The sequence below is a fragment of the Argiope bruennichi genome, chromosome X1 (assembly GCF_947563725.1).
Source record: "Argiope bruennichi chromosome X1, qqArgBrue1.1, whole genome shotgun sequence".
In the NCBI taxonomy this organism is placed as follows: Eukaryota; Metazoa; Arthropoda; class Arachnida; order Araneae; family Araneidae; genus Argiope; species Argiope bruennichi.
Window position 1 is genome coordinate 60505548 of NC_079162.1, and position 14792 is coordinate 60520339.

Genomic DNA, 14792 nt, shown 5'->3' on the forward strand with positions numbered 1-14792 from the left:
TATTAAAAGTAACTTCTCAAGAACAGCCATTAATTACTTCCGAAATAACGAGTGGTTATAATTTTTTTTTGCTGTATTGTTACAAAAGCCGCCAGCAAAAAACAACATGAAGTTAAATATGTATCAGTCAACTTTTAAATAGAAAGAACGCTTGTTATAGATTTTTGGTCATAAGTAAGGGGGAAACCACAAATACAACAGCAACCACATATTACCGAATAATAATATTCAGTATCATCCCGTTTATACACGTCTTGTAAATCAACAAAAGTGGGATAAACCGCATCCAAAAGTAACTGATAACCACAAACGACGTATCCGAGATGAAAAGTTTAGAATGTACATATCATATTATATGTATATACAAATATATACGTTAATATATATATATAGATATATATACATATGAATATATTATAAAGGAATCCAGGAAATGGTGAGATCACAAATAATACATCAATGGGAAAGAGATCATTTAAACGATGGTTTTTTCTTTTCCAGGGGAAAAAAATCAATGCTCTCCATCTTCATCTCCTCTTCGCTTTTACTCGGACATCTAAAATGCAATAGATGTAAATGAATAAGTTAGATAGTGCTAAATATAAATTAGGCTCTAATAAGTAATAATTTCGCAAATTTAGATGTTTGCTACGTATCATAAATTCTTTGCATTTAAAAATTGAATTGATGTGCCTGAGTTTGATTTTCAATGCCGTTAAGTATTAACAGTCTTTTAAATGCACCAATTTGGGGACTATAAGTATAAAGGACAACCGAATGTTTTTAGCTTTCTCTTTTTAAGATTTGACACTTATCAGTGATTCATTCCGGTCTATGTACTCTGTTTCGTAAAAAATCGTAGAGTAGAACCGTCTTAAGTTTTTGTTCAATCGTTTATCTTTTTATCGTTTATCGTCGATTTAACAATGATTTGTAGACTTCATCAAAACGAATTCTGATATTTCACCATGACTATTAATTCTTTTAACGATTCAACAATTATTTGAATGAATTAAAATTCAGAATGCTTTATTTGGGGTGTAAAATACTCTACTCAAAGTAAAAATACTCACCATTTTCAGCAATACTCTTATTTTATAATAATGTTTAATAAAGTACTTAAGAAGAAAAAAATTATTCGTATAGCTCCAACATTAAATTATGGCTGTATGATAGGATCTGAGAAAGTTACAACGAAAAATCTTCATTTTTGCCTAAATTTTTAATATCTTTTTTTTTTCAGTAGTATAGTAAGCACTTGCATATTTATTTTTAGAAATTACCAATAGATGGCACCATAATACAACTCTGAGAAGTTGGAATGTACATTTTGGAAGAAACTTTCGCGACAGCCACTCAGTTTCAGTAATGCGTAAAATAATTCATACATCTATTTGTAAATATCAATAATTTTCTTTTAAAATATTTTTGAATAAAAAGAGATATTTTTGTTCTGAAAATAGATATTGTGATACTTTTTTCTGGGGAGATTAAATTGAATTAATCATCTTCCATGTATATCCAACAAATATTTTTGAACCGTGCATATATTACTTGTTTAGTATTATATACAAACTACAGAAAAGACCTTTTGGGGGATTTTGAAGGAAATTTTGTAATAGAAAATGTTTAAATTTAAATCGAAGTAATGCTTGACGTGGAATTTATCCTTAAAAACTAAAATAAAAACAGAGGTCTCGTATCTGAAAGAACAAACTTACCTTGTATTCCACAATTGTCACTGGACCTGGAGCTTTATTATGCATTCGTAGTCGGCAAAAACCAGGAAAACTGCAATAAATAAAATTTTAAGAGTTTTATTATAATTTTTTATATTCGAATATTGGGATGTCTGAAGTTTTTATTTCTTGAATTAAAAATAAAAAAGCGAGTAATTTATCTTCAATGGGTACAAATCCCAAATATAAAAGATGAAACCATATCATTACATTATAATTAACCGCTTAAAGTTCGAATTATTTTTCATTATGACATGTATACATGCAAACGCAGACCGAAAAATCTCTGGCTACGTCTTTAAGTGGTTAATTTTATTGTACAGAACGAAATTCTTAAATTAAAAACCAAAATTCCTACGTATAGCCAAACCTATGGAATTGCTTAAAGATTTTGTACAAAACTGTGTTCCATAATCAAAATGAAGATTTAAAATTACAACATGCCAGTGCAGAATTGGAAAGTTTAGTTTCACCAATAACAGAAAGATATATTTTAGTGACCTCCTATCATCCTAAATTTTTTCCAGCCGAAAACAGTACTTATTAACATTTGCCTAAAGACAATATTATGTACAATAATAAGGAAATACGTAATTATAGTAGCATTTTGAATTGCAAATAGTATGCAATATATTAGAAATATTTTAATATGTCACAAAAACCATTAAATCCTTTAAAAAATTATATATTTACTTAAGAGATTTAGTAGTAATATTCAATTTAATTATGTCCAATATTTTATCTTCATGAAGATCAACATAACATTTCGCTTTAGATTTTTGTCTGAATTTGATTTTCGATTAAAAAATTTTAAAAGCCCAAAAATTTATATTCAAAGTAAAATCTTTTAAATGAAAAGGAAAAATTAAAATCTTTAAAAATGTTACTCAAATGTTTACTTTTTAGGTAGCAAGAACCGCTTGAAAATTATAAAAACTTCAAATACATTTACATTTTTCTGATTTTATAGGTTAAATACTAATTAGCTCAGTAAGACTAATATGAGTTTCTATTAAAAATTAATCCTAAATATTTCTGTATATAACTCAAATTGTTCATTTTATTTTTATATAATGTATCTGGTTGAAAATTTATATCTTAATGTTAAATTTACTTTTAAATTATCTTTCGAACATATACTGTATAAAAATATATACAGTATATACAACATACAACTATAATTACTAAATAAATACACGTTTTTCTTCTGTAATGAAATAGTTCTTTGAAATAAAAATTAAGAAATAGCAGAACAGGAAAATGTTTTAGGATTAAACACTTTTAATTACATTTATTCATCTTTCTAACTTTTTTATTGTATTGAAATTATTTTTTAAAAAAATCACCATGTTGAAAAATTTTCGGAAAATTTTTATTATGACATAAAAATAACTTATTTGAAATGCAGATTATTAATTTTCTTGTTTATGTTTATCAAATAAATGCTTTATAAGCATTTGTAATGTCCAGAAATATTTTATTAACTATATTATTATCGAACATTCGTTTGAAAAATAAATTAACATTGCAATAGGAAGGAAACTGATTCATAATTTAAAAAAAAATATTAGGAATCTTTAATAAATTAAACATCTTAATTTATTTAGAATATGTTTTAGTATTAAGTGTTAGAATTCGACAAAAATAGTACGAAATATTTTGGATGCTATTCAGAAGAAAATAATAAAAATACATCAAAATAATGTTCCTCCAATTGATAAAAATGCGCAACAAACTTCTAAAAGTAATTAAGAGCATAAAATGTATTTTTAAAATACCAGATGTTGGTGATTCTGAATTTCTCCATTGATAATATTAGCTTAAAAGTCTTCTCAAAACGCAGTGAAACGTTGTTTAGTTATAACGGAGCTGGTACAGCTAATGCAATATTTTAATGAAAACCGATTGATATCTTCAAAAATCAAACCTCCAAACACTGCAATGACAGTGAGTAAAATAAATTTGTTACAGCTAAAAAAGGGAATCGAATTAAATAACTGAAATTCTTGTAATGAATTGAAAAAGTTTTTGTTTATATTTTATAACCTACGCTTAAAAAAAACCGATTGTACGAAAAGTTCTGTTTAAAAAAAACATAGCAGCAAATATGCTTTTAACTATTCAAAAATAGCATTAATTATAAATGATGAAAACAATTATGCTACCAAACACAAATGGATTATTTTCGTTAATAATTTTTATTAGCTTTTATTTTATCATAATTAGGTTTATATTTGTTATTTTAACTGCATTTCTTAAATTATACTTATTTTATCATCAGTTAATATTTTCAACCAAATGATTTGATGAGATGAGAGAGAATAATACGAATATGAGATTTATGAATCACATTATAATATACTATTAGAAAATTTATTTCACTTTTTCCCAGGGATGAAACGCATTGTTAGCTTTTAATATAAAATGTGAGTTTTATGTAGGAAATTTTAATATCGTTTTTCATGCACGGTGGCTTTCTGCATAACTGTTTTTATTTATATGGAGAAATATTTTCAAAATACGCACTATCCATGTATATATTTGTTTATTCGATATCATCTGCCAGTGATTTCAAATCTTTTTCCCGTATATGAAATAAAAAACTTCCACAATTATTTTAGATAGAACATATTTTTATAGTTTTCCATTGCTGAGAGGATCGTCCATGTTAACCAGATAGCAGAACGCGTTATGCATTGCACAATATTCTTTAACATTATATAATAATATATGATATCGACAATATTCCACGATATTATTATATATTGTTTAATATCTGTATGCCGTTGAGGAATAAAACGATAATGAAAAATATTCAATCAATTAATCAAAGTAAGATGAAATCATTCGAATTGAAACCTTCCTATCTTATGCGTACTAAAATGGATCATAACTATTACATTACTGTTATTACATCAGAGCTATTATAAACCGAATGCAACTATGACACTTGAATGTATTACATTAGCATCACAACAAATTGCAAAGGTATAATATTCTGTAACATACATTATATGCTACACCATAATACATTCATACGATGTTGACAATGTGTATTATAATCTACGCAATTCGATGGATTAGGATTGTTATGCTCATCTATTATTATCTAAGACAGACACAATGCTTTCAAAGAAGGACGCTTTTACATGTATTAAATAATCTAAATTATGGATTGTAACTAGAGAGAATGGAAAGGGGCTCCAGTATAACTAGATATCAATATTTTGCATTTGCTTGCTTTTACTCAATAAGAATGTGAGCATGGTATTATGTAATTGCAGAAATATATTCATTGATGTATTTAAATATTTATTTAAAAATGCTCTTCTGAACATTTTATTTCTTTAAAACACATAAAAAGTTGGACTAGATTTAAATGATCTTTATTTAGGGTATTCTTTGGAAAAGAATTAGTGATCATATGAATGTGAAAAAATGGTAACGTGCATTCCAGAATAAGGGAAACGAATGATATATAAAAGTTGAAAAAAAGAACGACTGAATGAAAGAAGACTAGTAGTTTCTAGAGTTTTATCAGAATTCTATCGCATTTAATAATGCCATAATTGTAGAATTGCTGTTCCTGGAGAAGTGAAATAGATATTATAATTATCATAAACACTTGAATGTTAATTAATTTTAAAATTAATGAATTAAACGAATTGAATGAAATGTTTATAAAGTAGGGAGTTTTGAAGTAAGAAACCATCAGTTTTATCTCTTCTTAATTTCTTGATGCTTTTGAGTTATTCAATTTCAGAGGGTCTAGAATGCATATCACTGAAATCTGAATTCCTATAGTAATTTTTGATTCTTTCTATTGTGGTGTGAATAGAGCCATTTTCACGAGGTGGTAGATATTGTACATGTATGATATCACAAATATAAGTATCATGCTTTAAATATAGAAATATTTTATTGTGCTCACCCAAAGCACTCGTGCAGAATGTTCAACACTCCAGCATCTCCATTTCACTGCTCGACCAGAAATAGATGAACCTTTAATAATGCCTTTCAAGGTCATATTATTCTTTTCAATTTAAAAAGTTTGACGGATTTCGTATTTCTTTTCACTTTCCTATTTCTTCTTTGTGACTGTGTAATTTATGGCTTGAAAAGCGTGATATGGAACGATAAATGTGCATGCTTGCTGAAGTTTTATCAGGTGAAGAGTATGTTATTGAAATGTGATAGCTTGCATTATTTCTGATTATTATGATAGCTTGTATTATTTCTAATGATAATGCAATCTATCATAACCAATAAATGCAAGGATTCAAACAATGAAATACCAAGAAATACTGAATCTTTGTCTATGACAAGGCATAAGTGTTAAGTGATAGAAAGATTCTTTTCTTTAAATTATATGAAACGCATTTAAGAATTTAGTGAAACACTTCCCGGAAACACCGTTCTGTCAGCGACCAATTTTGGCTATAATTAGTGAATACGTTATAATTGAACATTTAGGAAAGTATTTTGATATCATATTCAAATTTCTCTCAAGGAAAATTATTGCTGAAAAATAGAACGCTAGAAGCATTACTATACAAAAAAATTAAAGCTTTTATAACCTTGCATTAAATTTTACTGATTTCACAATAAATTGTAAATTTTCTTTGATTTGGGATATCAAATTGCTGCTAAATTAGTTAAAATGAAATCAAATTGATAAGGTTTTCAGAGTTTTACTAGTTGCTAACTAAAACTTGGAATTTTAGCCGGATAATCAATAAATACTAACAACATCAGAATACATGAAGGACAAGGTATCATAGATACGCAAGACACATATGGTTATTTAGATATCAAGTTATATAGATTGGTAGCGTCATAGAATTGGAACATTAGTGCTCTTGTTACACCTTTTAAACCAAAATATGATGAGAGGACAGAAGGAAATATCTTGTCCCAAGAACCATTTATTCATGCTAATCCATTATTGAAAACAATGGTAGAGAATTCGTATTATGCCTCTGGCGCTACTAAACTACGTTACGTCCCTTGACACTAAATTCGGTAGTGTCATATTCCACAAGCCTATTCGTAGGCGTCTGATTCATGTTCTGTCTCCGAGTATTTTCATACAACTATAGAAAAGAAATTAAGTGAAAAAAATTTTGAAAATTCTAAAGAATAATTCTACAGAATGTTAGAATATGCTCATATTATTTCTTATGCAATTTTTGAAAGGGGATGATATGCAAAATTCTATTATCGCGTTGTTATATACGTGTTTCTGGATTTTTTTTTACACATGAGAAAAGGAAAATCAAGGATTTTCGACTGAAAATTAGATATTCTGTAGTTTCAATTAGAAAAATGTAGTTTTTGGAAATTATCTCAATTAGAATAGGATTAGAAAATCATTACAGATGAAGCATTTCTTCCGTTAAAGACTTTATTTGTGACAAAATATTAAATATTGTTAATATTGTTATTGTTAAATATTGTCCTATCTATGTTTGCTGTGTTCTACTTGATAGGACAGAGTTTAGAATAATACGAACTGAAATTTGACTATGAAATGTCTTGAAATTCATGAAAAAATATGAATATTTTCATAGATTTAGTTAAAAGAATTATCTTAACAATTTATCAAAGCAGCTACTTACCTCTGCTGTTAAATGATAAGCATTTTATTGCCCGGAGCCGTTGTTATATGTTTAAACAAATTGCGATTTAAAATTCTGAATAAATAAATAGGTAATATATTTCTGACAGATGTCTGCGTTCAAAAATGCTAATTCCATTTCCAAATCGCAAAATTTTTGCATAAAGCAAAGCAAGAAAATTCGTGCTATCTTCTAAACTGAAACAAAACATTTTATATTAGTTAAAGAAATACAGAGAGACGATTTTTACTAAGTGAGTTTTCCTGTGTTATTAAAATTTATTGTGCTTAACAAAATCATTTAGTGCCATTCTGAAATTTCATAGTTGTGCTTGAAACCAATTCAAGTGCACTTGCATTAAATAAAATCAGAAGAAAAAAAAAACAAAAAAACAGTTGCTAAATCTTTATGTTCCTTGAATTTCTGTGCTTCAATGATGAAACAATTTACAGAACAGATAAGTTATCTTTGTATCTGACATCAAATCGAGTGCGTGCATGTGAAAAAAAATAAATAAAAAATATTTTTTTTTAATTTTTTGAATATATGTGCTTTCTATCTGTGTGCGGCAGTGATGAAATAGAGTTTACCCACCTTCCATACAGATCCTTAAGCTCCTGTTCTTGGACGAAGTGCCCGAGGTTGGCGACAAAAAGTGCCGAGCATTGCGGCGGCTGCGGCTGGGTTGGCGGCGGAGTTGAGTTTGGCGCAGCATTGGTGGCATGGTTGGCGACGAAATGGGGTGGCGGCGGCGGCATCTGCGACGGATGGTGCATGGCGGCGTGCGGAATGGGATGAGGTACGGTGAGGGGCGGCTAGGGACACACACACAGCCAAACATCAGCCTCGTATCCAAAAACATTCATACTTAGCTTATGCTAATCATAAACTATTCTATTAAAAGTTAGGTCTAAAAGCGAGGCTCTAAATTCTAAGCAAACTATTGGGATAGGGTCACCAAACCCCTTTCATCTCAAAAAAAATTTATATATATACTTTTAAATTTCTGTGAATAAATAGATTTAACTGACATTTATAAATTCATGAGAATTTGGCGATATTCTCTTAGGATCTCTAAGGAAATTTAATTATAGTATAATGATGAAATAATTAATATTAAATAAAATTCGAGCATTGAATCGTTTTGAGACTGGGAGCTTTAAGACTTTCATTAATTAATATTTTGATGCGCACTTTTTATTATTTCATTTGCAGTGAAATTTATTAAATTATTTCAATTACAGTTTTTTGATTCCCAGGGCACTAAGATATGATCATGTTGAAGATTTCTGGGTATAATACAATTAAAAATCATTTAATTGGAGCGAAGTTTCATTTCAGTGCTTTAATTTTGCTTTATGTTTGTTAATTGTGCTAGAAATATTCTACATGAAATTATTTTGTAATAAATGTATGGCACACTGTCTTTGATGTGTATATATAATTCAAATTTATACAGGAGCTTAAATAATAAAATAATGTTACTTTGACTGCAGCTCCTTGCTTTTAAGTAGTCCTGATATTTTATAAGTCTAAGTAATATTTTTTCCTATTATTTTCCTTAAAATCTACTGTTATTTTAAGACCATGTTTTAAAACAGCAATAACATTATTTTCACCTATTCTTTTTTTAATTAATTCTATTCCTTGTTTAAAAATATCCTTTAAAGGACAATTTAAATAGACAGTGTTTTTTTACAGTGGTAATGTTGTGTAATTTTTTGTATTTGCAGTATTTCTGCATCCCTTCTTACTGTGAAAATTAAATTTTAAACAGTGTTTTTCAAAAAGAAGTAAATTGTTTGAAAAACTTCCTTAACATCTACAACATTTATTATTATTTTTTTGAAAATATATATATATTAACTGCTTGAGCTTTCCCTATCCCCGCCACATTAAAATACAATAAATACATAAATCTAATAGGGTTATTAGAAAATACACATTTTTCAATCTAATAAATTTCCTCCTTTTGAGATTTTCATTACTATTTAAGAATGAAGAAATCTATTTCTAAAAGCAAAGCTTGGAAAGGAAACTTTCTAAAAGCAATAAATTTCTAAAAATAATGCAAAATATCTAAAAAGTCTAATAAGCATTTCTAAGAAAATTAAATAACTATGATAATGTAAACTAATCATAAAAAGTAATTGCCTTAGTAATAAAATATTTAACTGAAAAAAGGGATAGCATCTCTGTGAAATATGAATATGTGCTTGAAATTTAAATATTATTGATACATTTCCAGTAAGATCTTAATCAACGTGACTATCATTGAAATTACTTATCTCAGCATAATCTGCCTAAGTTGTTCTTACTCTTCTCTTTCCCTTCTATGGTCCTTCACTTTTTAAAATTAGAGTAAAGTTTGTTTTTAATTTTATCCAATTGCTTTGAAAAGCAAGTAATTTTAGTTCTTTTTTAACGAGTTACGCATGAAGATTACTTTAACAGCGTTGATTTTTTTTTTTTTTTTTTTTTTTGTTTCTGAAAATAATTTTTTTAAAAAAACTCATCAAATTGGAACAGATGCTAAAGTAAATTTCTTAATCCTTGTTTGCTTTTCCATTAAAAAAAAATTGATTGCACAGTAAAATTACAGTTAAAATTCATACAGCATCATAAGAATATCCGTAATGATTCAGAATAAAATGTTCAGGTTTAATTTACATTTTTTAATAATTTTATTTATATTAAGATTATATACTTATATATATTTTTATATTATAAATATGTAATTTTGATTTTTGGAAATATTTTTCAGTTAGATGACAATATTAATAAGATATTTTCATTTTCGATACAAAGTAAACTTACTTTTGTGTCAAAAAGGCTAATTTGAAATAAGCTTAGATTTTTCTCTATTACAAATATATGTATTTAATATTAGTTCATATTTTTTAGTATAGGTGGCAATACTAATAAAGGATTTTTCTTCTTGATGCAAGTTTTGTGTTATAAAACGCATTAAAATTAGATTAGTTTTTTCCAAAGAATTAGTTTATATTACACAAATATTGATCTTTTCAATAAGTTAATTATCTTTAAAGTTGCTAATATTAGCAATTATCACTGTAATTAAAATGTTTTTTCAAAGACAATGAGCTGAAAAACAGCAAACGGTTTTTAGTAATAGTTGGAGCAAGTGTTTCAAATCTTTTCTTGTCATTTTTCAATTAGTTCGTGTTGACAAGGAAGTTCTTATTATTTGGTAACTCATGAGATATTTGAAGAAATATTAATTTTTCTTAGGATTTTATAGATCAAAATGTGGAAATGAAAATTATTATAATAGAAAAATTCTTTGGGACCGCAGCCGCCGCAAAAAGTTTTTTTAAATACAAATTTATAAATAACTTTCTATAACCTAGACTATAATTAAGTGAACTATATTACAACTTAGAGATTTAAATGGAAATTATAATACTAGAAACACACTGTAATACTATCGGTAAAGCTGTATTTCCTTTGCTGGGTATGTTTGTCATTTAAAGAAAGAAAAATGTTGTTTAGTTTCCAAAACTATCGCATATATCTTTTACACTTCTTAAGAATGGAATTCTGCATTTTTTTTTAGTTCATAAATTTATTATTAATATCATTTCATCAGAAAACAGATTTTTTTGTTTCCTCCAATACACATGTAGAACTTCTTTTTACGTTTAATTAATTTAAACATAAAATAATGGTAATAGGCATGCATTGGAATCATATACTTCTAATAACTTGATTTTAATCACGTAGATTACTAAAAACAATTTCCATTACTGACAGGTTGAGAATTCTACAAATTCAATGCAACAAACTAAATACAATTATATAATTCTGAAATAAACTATCAATTGATACTATTTAATCCAGATAGTTTAATCATATACTAAACCAAGGGTGAAAAATCAGAAAACATGTAAGCACATCCTACTGTTTCTTTCTTCGAATAGTGAGCACAGAAAACAATATTTTGAAGCCTCCAAGGGCTTTTCTGGTGTGTTTTGATATCTGGAACTGGCAACCGAAATGAATGCTTATGAAACATTTATTCACGCGTCAGTAGTTGGGACCAAAATGAGTTAATACATTTTTTGCGTTTCTTTTTCTTCATGAGTTAAAAATTAACTCGTTACTTATAAGAAATGCATTTTATGTTAGTGCAGTTTTAGGATGGTCATTTCGTATTTTGTTTTAACTTATGTGATTTATGATACTTGTGTTTAGTGGAATTTCCACAAAATAATGCCGCAGGATTAATTACTCTACAAATACAAAAGTAACCTATTTTGGAAACATGGGGGATTTCCAGAATGTAACTTATTTAGAATCATACCATTAGATTTATGATTGCCTAAAATGCTCAGAAATTAAAGCTGAATGGAACTTTTGCAAAATAACAGAAATTAATGATGGATATTATAAAATTAAAGATGAATATAACATAATCTAATCTAATAATATCTCTTATTCTACTTCTTGATAATAATTATAACAATTCATTTCAACTACATATGTTTATGTATTATGAATGATTTATTTGTTTCTAGCAGATATAGATTTAGTAGTCAGAAATTTTCAAAAATTAAAGATGAATGGAATATGCGAAAAATTGCAGAAATTGGGGATGAATATCCAAAAATAAACTATATGTAATTTAGAATGCAATATAGTCTAATCAGATATTACTTAATAAATAGTAGTTCCATAAAAAACATGAATTTCAATTACATATGTTAAAATATTATAAACTCCTTTGTTGTTTCTAAAGGATGGCATGATTATTAAGTAGTAAAAATAAAATATTCTGATTACAGTTAAACTTTACATACATATTTAATAAAATTTGTAAATGAAAAGATTCTTATAAATTTCAACAAAATCTTTAATCTATGGATCTTAATACAGAAATTATAATAAATATATACCTTGCATGATACTTAATCAACAAAGCAAACAAAAATAGTTTCAATCTGTTTTATATATTTAATACACATTATTACGAAAACTGATACTTCGGATGTGTTTTTTTAATAAACTAATTTGTGAAGGAATTTCTGACCTTTTAAAAAAATGATCACATTATCAGCCAGTTTCACTCATGATATCTGTATGAAGGTATTTATTCCTTATCTCGTCATATGAGTTAATTCATTGTAATCATTGATATTCTTAGTTTCATTTCAGCTATCCTCTTTTTATACCTTCGATGGATATCTAATTTCGTAAACTTCGTATAATGTGTATAAGTGTAGTAAGATAATCAATATGAATTATATACATCTTAATTTCCCATATATGGTCATGGTCATTTGAGTCATCAGTATCAGGGTAACAGAAACTGATTTTATAATTTTGAATAAGGTTACAATCTTAACTCTTTAAAATTTACTCATAAAATTTAAGGTTCCACTCTGTTTGCATTTCAATTTACAGACAAATTTTATTTCCAAATTTAGAAGTTAAAAATGTGTTGTTAATTTTTAGCTTCATTTTCATTAAAGTTCAACTTAGAAGCTATATGAGGGTATTGATGTAGTTGGTAGTTAAATAAAATAATTTTTTGAAGCTCTCTTCACTTGGAAACATAGCAAATGATTAATATTTTCTTACAGACAAATAATAATGCGCTCTATATTTAAATTTAAAAAATAAGTAGATAAGAGATTTTAATGAATACAGAGACAATTAATAAACTTTTTGAACAAATAAAGTACACTATCTTGATTATTTTGTTTTATTTTTGCTTTATACCGAAAAACTCATACAGTTTTATCTCATATTGATATTTTATGAATTCTAGTGATATTAAAGTTATTAGTAAAAATAATTTTACTTTTAATTATAGCAGTTTCTGTCCATTGTATTGACGTTTTAAACACTATTGAAAAGACAAGAGAAAAAGTAACACTAATATTTTGAAAGTTTCAAGTGGAAACAATGTTAAAATTTCGTTGGAACGTAATATAACATATAAAACTTTGTTTTCCCATGTTTGCATAACTTTTATATTTTTTTTTCACTTGCATTTATACTCATATCTATTCTTTTTACACTTTTTTTTAAATTTCAAATTTGAATGTAGAATGTTTATACTCAGAAATTAATGTTAAGAAATTAAAATGTACTATTTAATTAAAAATGATTTACTTCTTTTGTAAAAAGTAACTTTTATGAAATAATTATGTAAATTTGAATCAACATTATCGCTATATTATATATTCCTCGACAAGAATATAAATGACAATAGAAAGAATAACAAGCTATTTTAATTTGAATCGCACGACATTGTATTTTAGATCGTAAAGTTTAAGTACATACTTCATAATATTAAAATAAGATTAAATAAAGTATTGTCAGAAAAGTAGAAAAAATATAAAAGACGAGTGATGCACAAATTAAAGCAAAAAATAAAATTTTGACATTGTACCAAAACTGAAATAAATAATAATAATAATAAAAAACTGGTTTAAAAATAAAGCATAAAAAGAGAATATGAGCATGTACGTGACAGCATGATGTCCGGATAATAAAATAACTAAAGTAAAAAATAAACATCTACAAATATGTAGATTAAAATGTTGCCCAAGGCAAGTAATTCCCTAAAAAAAATTCTTAAATAAAAAAAATAACAAAAAGCCTCATAAAATCTCTTTAGGGTTTTATCTTATGTTTTTTAAGTTAAACAAAGAAAAGAACTAAATAAATATGTAATAATCATAACAATAAAAGTCTGGTTCTTGAAAAACATTTTGTTTTTTAAAAATTCGTTTAACTCAAACGATATTTGTTAGCATTCAAGAGATCAAATCTTTTATTAAATATGACAAATAATTACTTGTTCTTTTACTTTATAAAAGTTTCCTGAGTGGCAAAAATCCACTTTAGCTATGAGTGCATTTTAAGAATGAATATTTTGTTACTGAAACTTGTAAAAGAAGCTGAGCCACAATTTTAAATAAGGTAGATGAAAATTCCACTGAGCAGGCTAGAAGGCACGTTCAAATTTTTGCTAAAATGTACATTTGAATAGAATTGAAATTTTTGCTAAAGCCTACATCTTAAAAGCAGTGAGCGTTTGATTAAGGGGTCATTTAGATAGCCTTAAACTTTTATTAAAACAACTTCAAATTTTCAAAATGGCGCAAGTAAAGAGCAAAGTAAATACATGTAAAGTTTTAAGATGAATTCGTAAAAATATCGAGAGTTTGAGCTGCACTGACTCTAGTTTGGTTATCTTTGTTTAGTTCAGTTATATATATATTATTGAATCAACAGAAAGGTTATTTTAGAAAGGGACTCATGATTTTTAGATTTGGTCAGATAAAGTACTGGATTAAAAACAATGATGGTAAGCACGGAGAAAAATTCCAATTGTCCTCGTCCCCTGAGAATTTAATTTAGCTCATAGTTCTGAGATTTAATTTTGCCAGTTAAATACTTTGAA

General features: G+C 26.7%; 1 protein-coding gene across 1 annotated transcript in view; it reads right to left on the reverse strand.

Annotated features, from left to right (window-relative positions):
- Positions 1-519: 519 nt before the first annotated feature.
- The window catches only part of LOC129959037 (protein couch potato-like), a 297256-nt gene continuing 282983 nt past the window's right edge, over positions 520-14792 (reverse strand). The window contains exons 7-9 of the mRNA XM_056071812.1: positions 7952-8172; positions 1722-1791; positions 520-556 (exon numbers count right to left, since the gene is read on the reverse strand). Of these exons, the coding sequence (XP_055927787.1) occupies positions 545-556; positions 1722-1791; positions 7952-8172 (303 nt within the window). The 3' untranslated portion in view covers positions 520-544. The remainder of the gene's footprint in view (positions 557-1721; positions 1792-7951; positions 8173-14792) is intronic.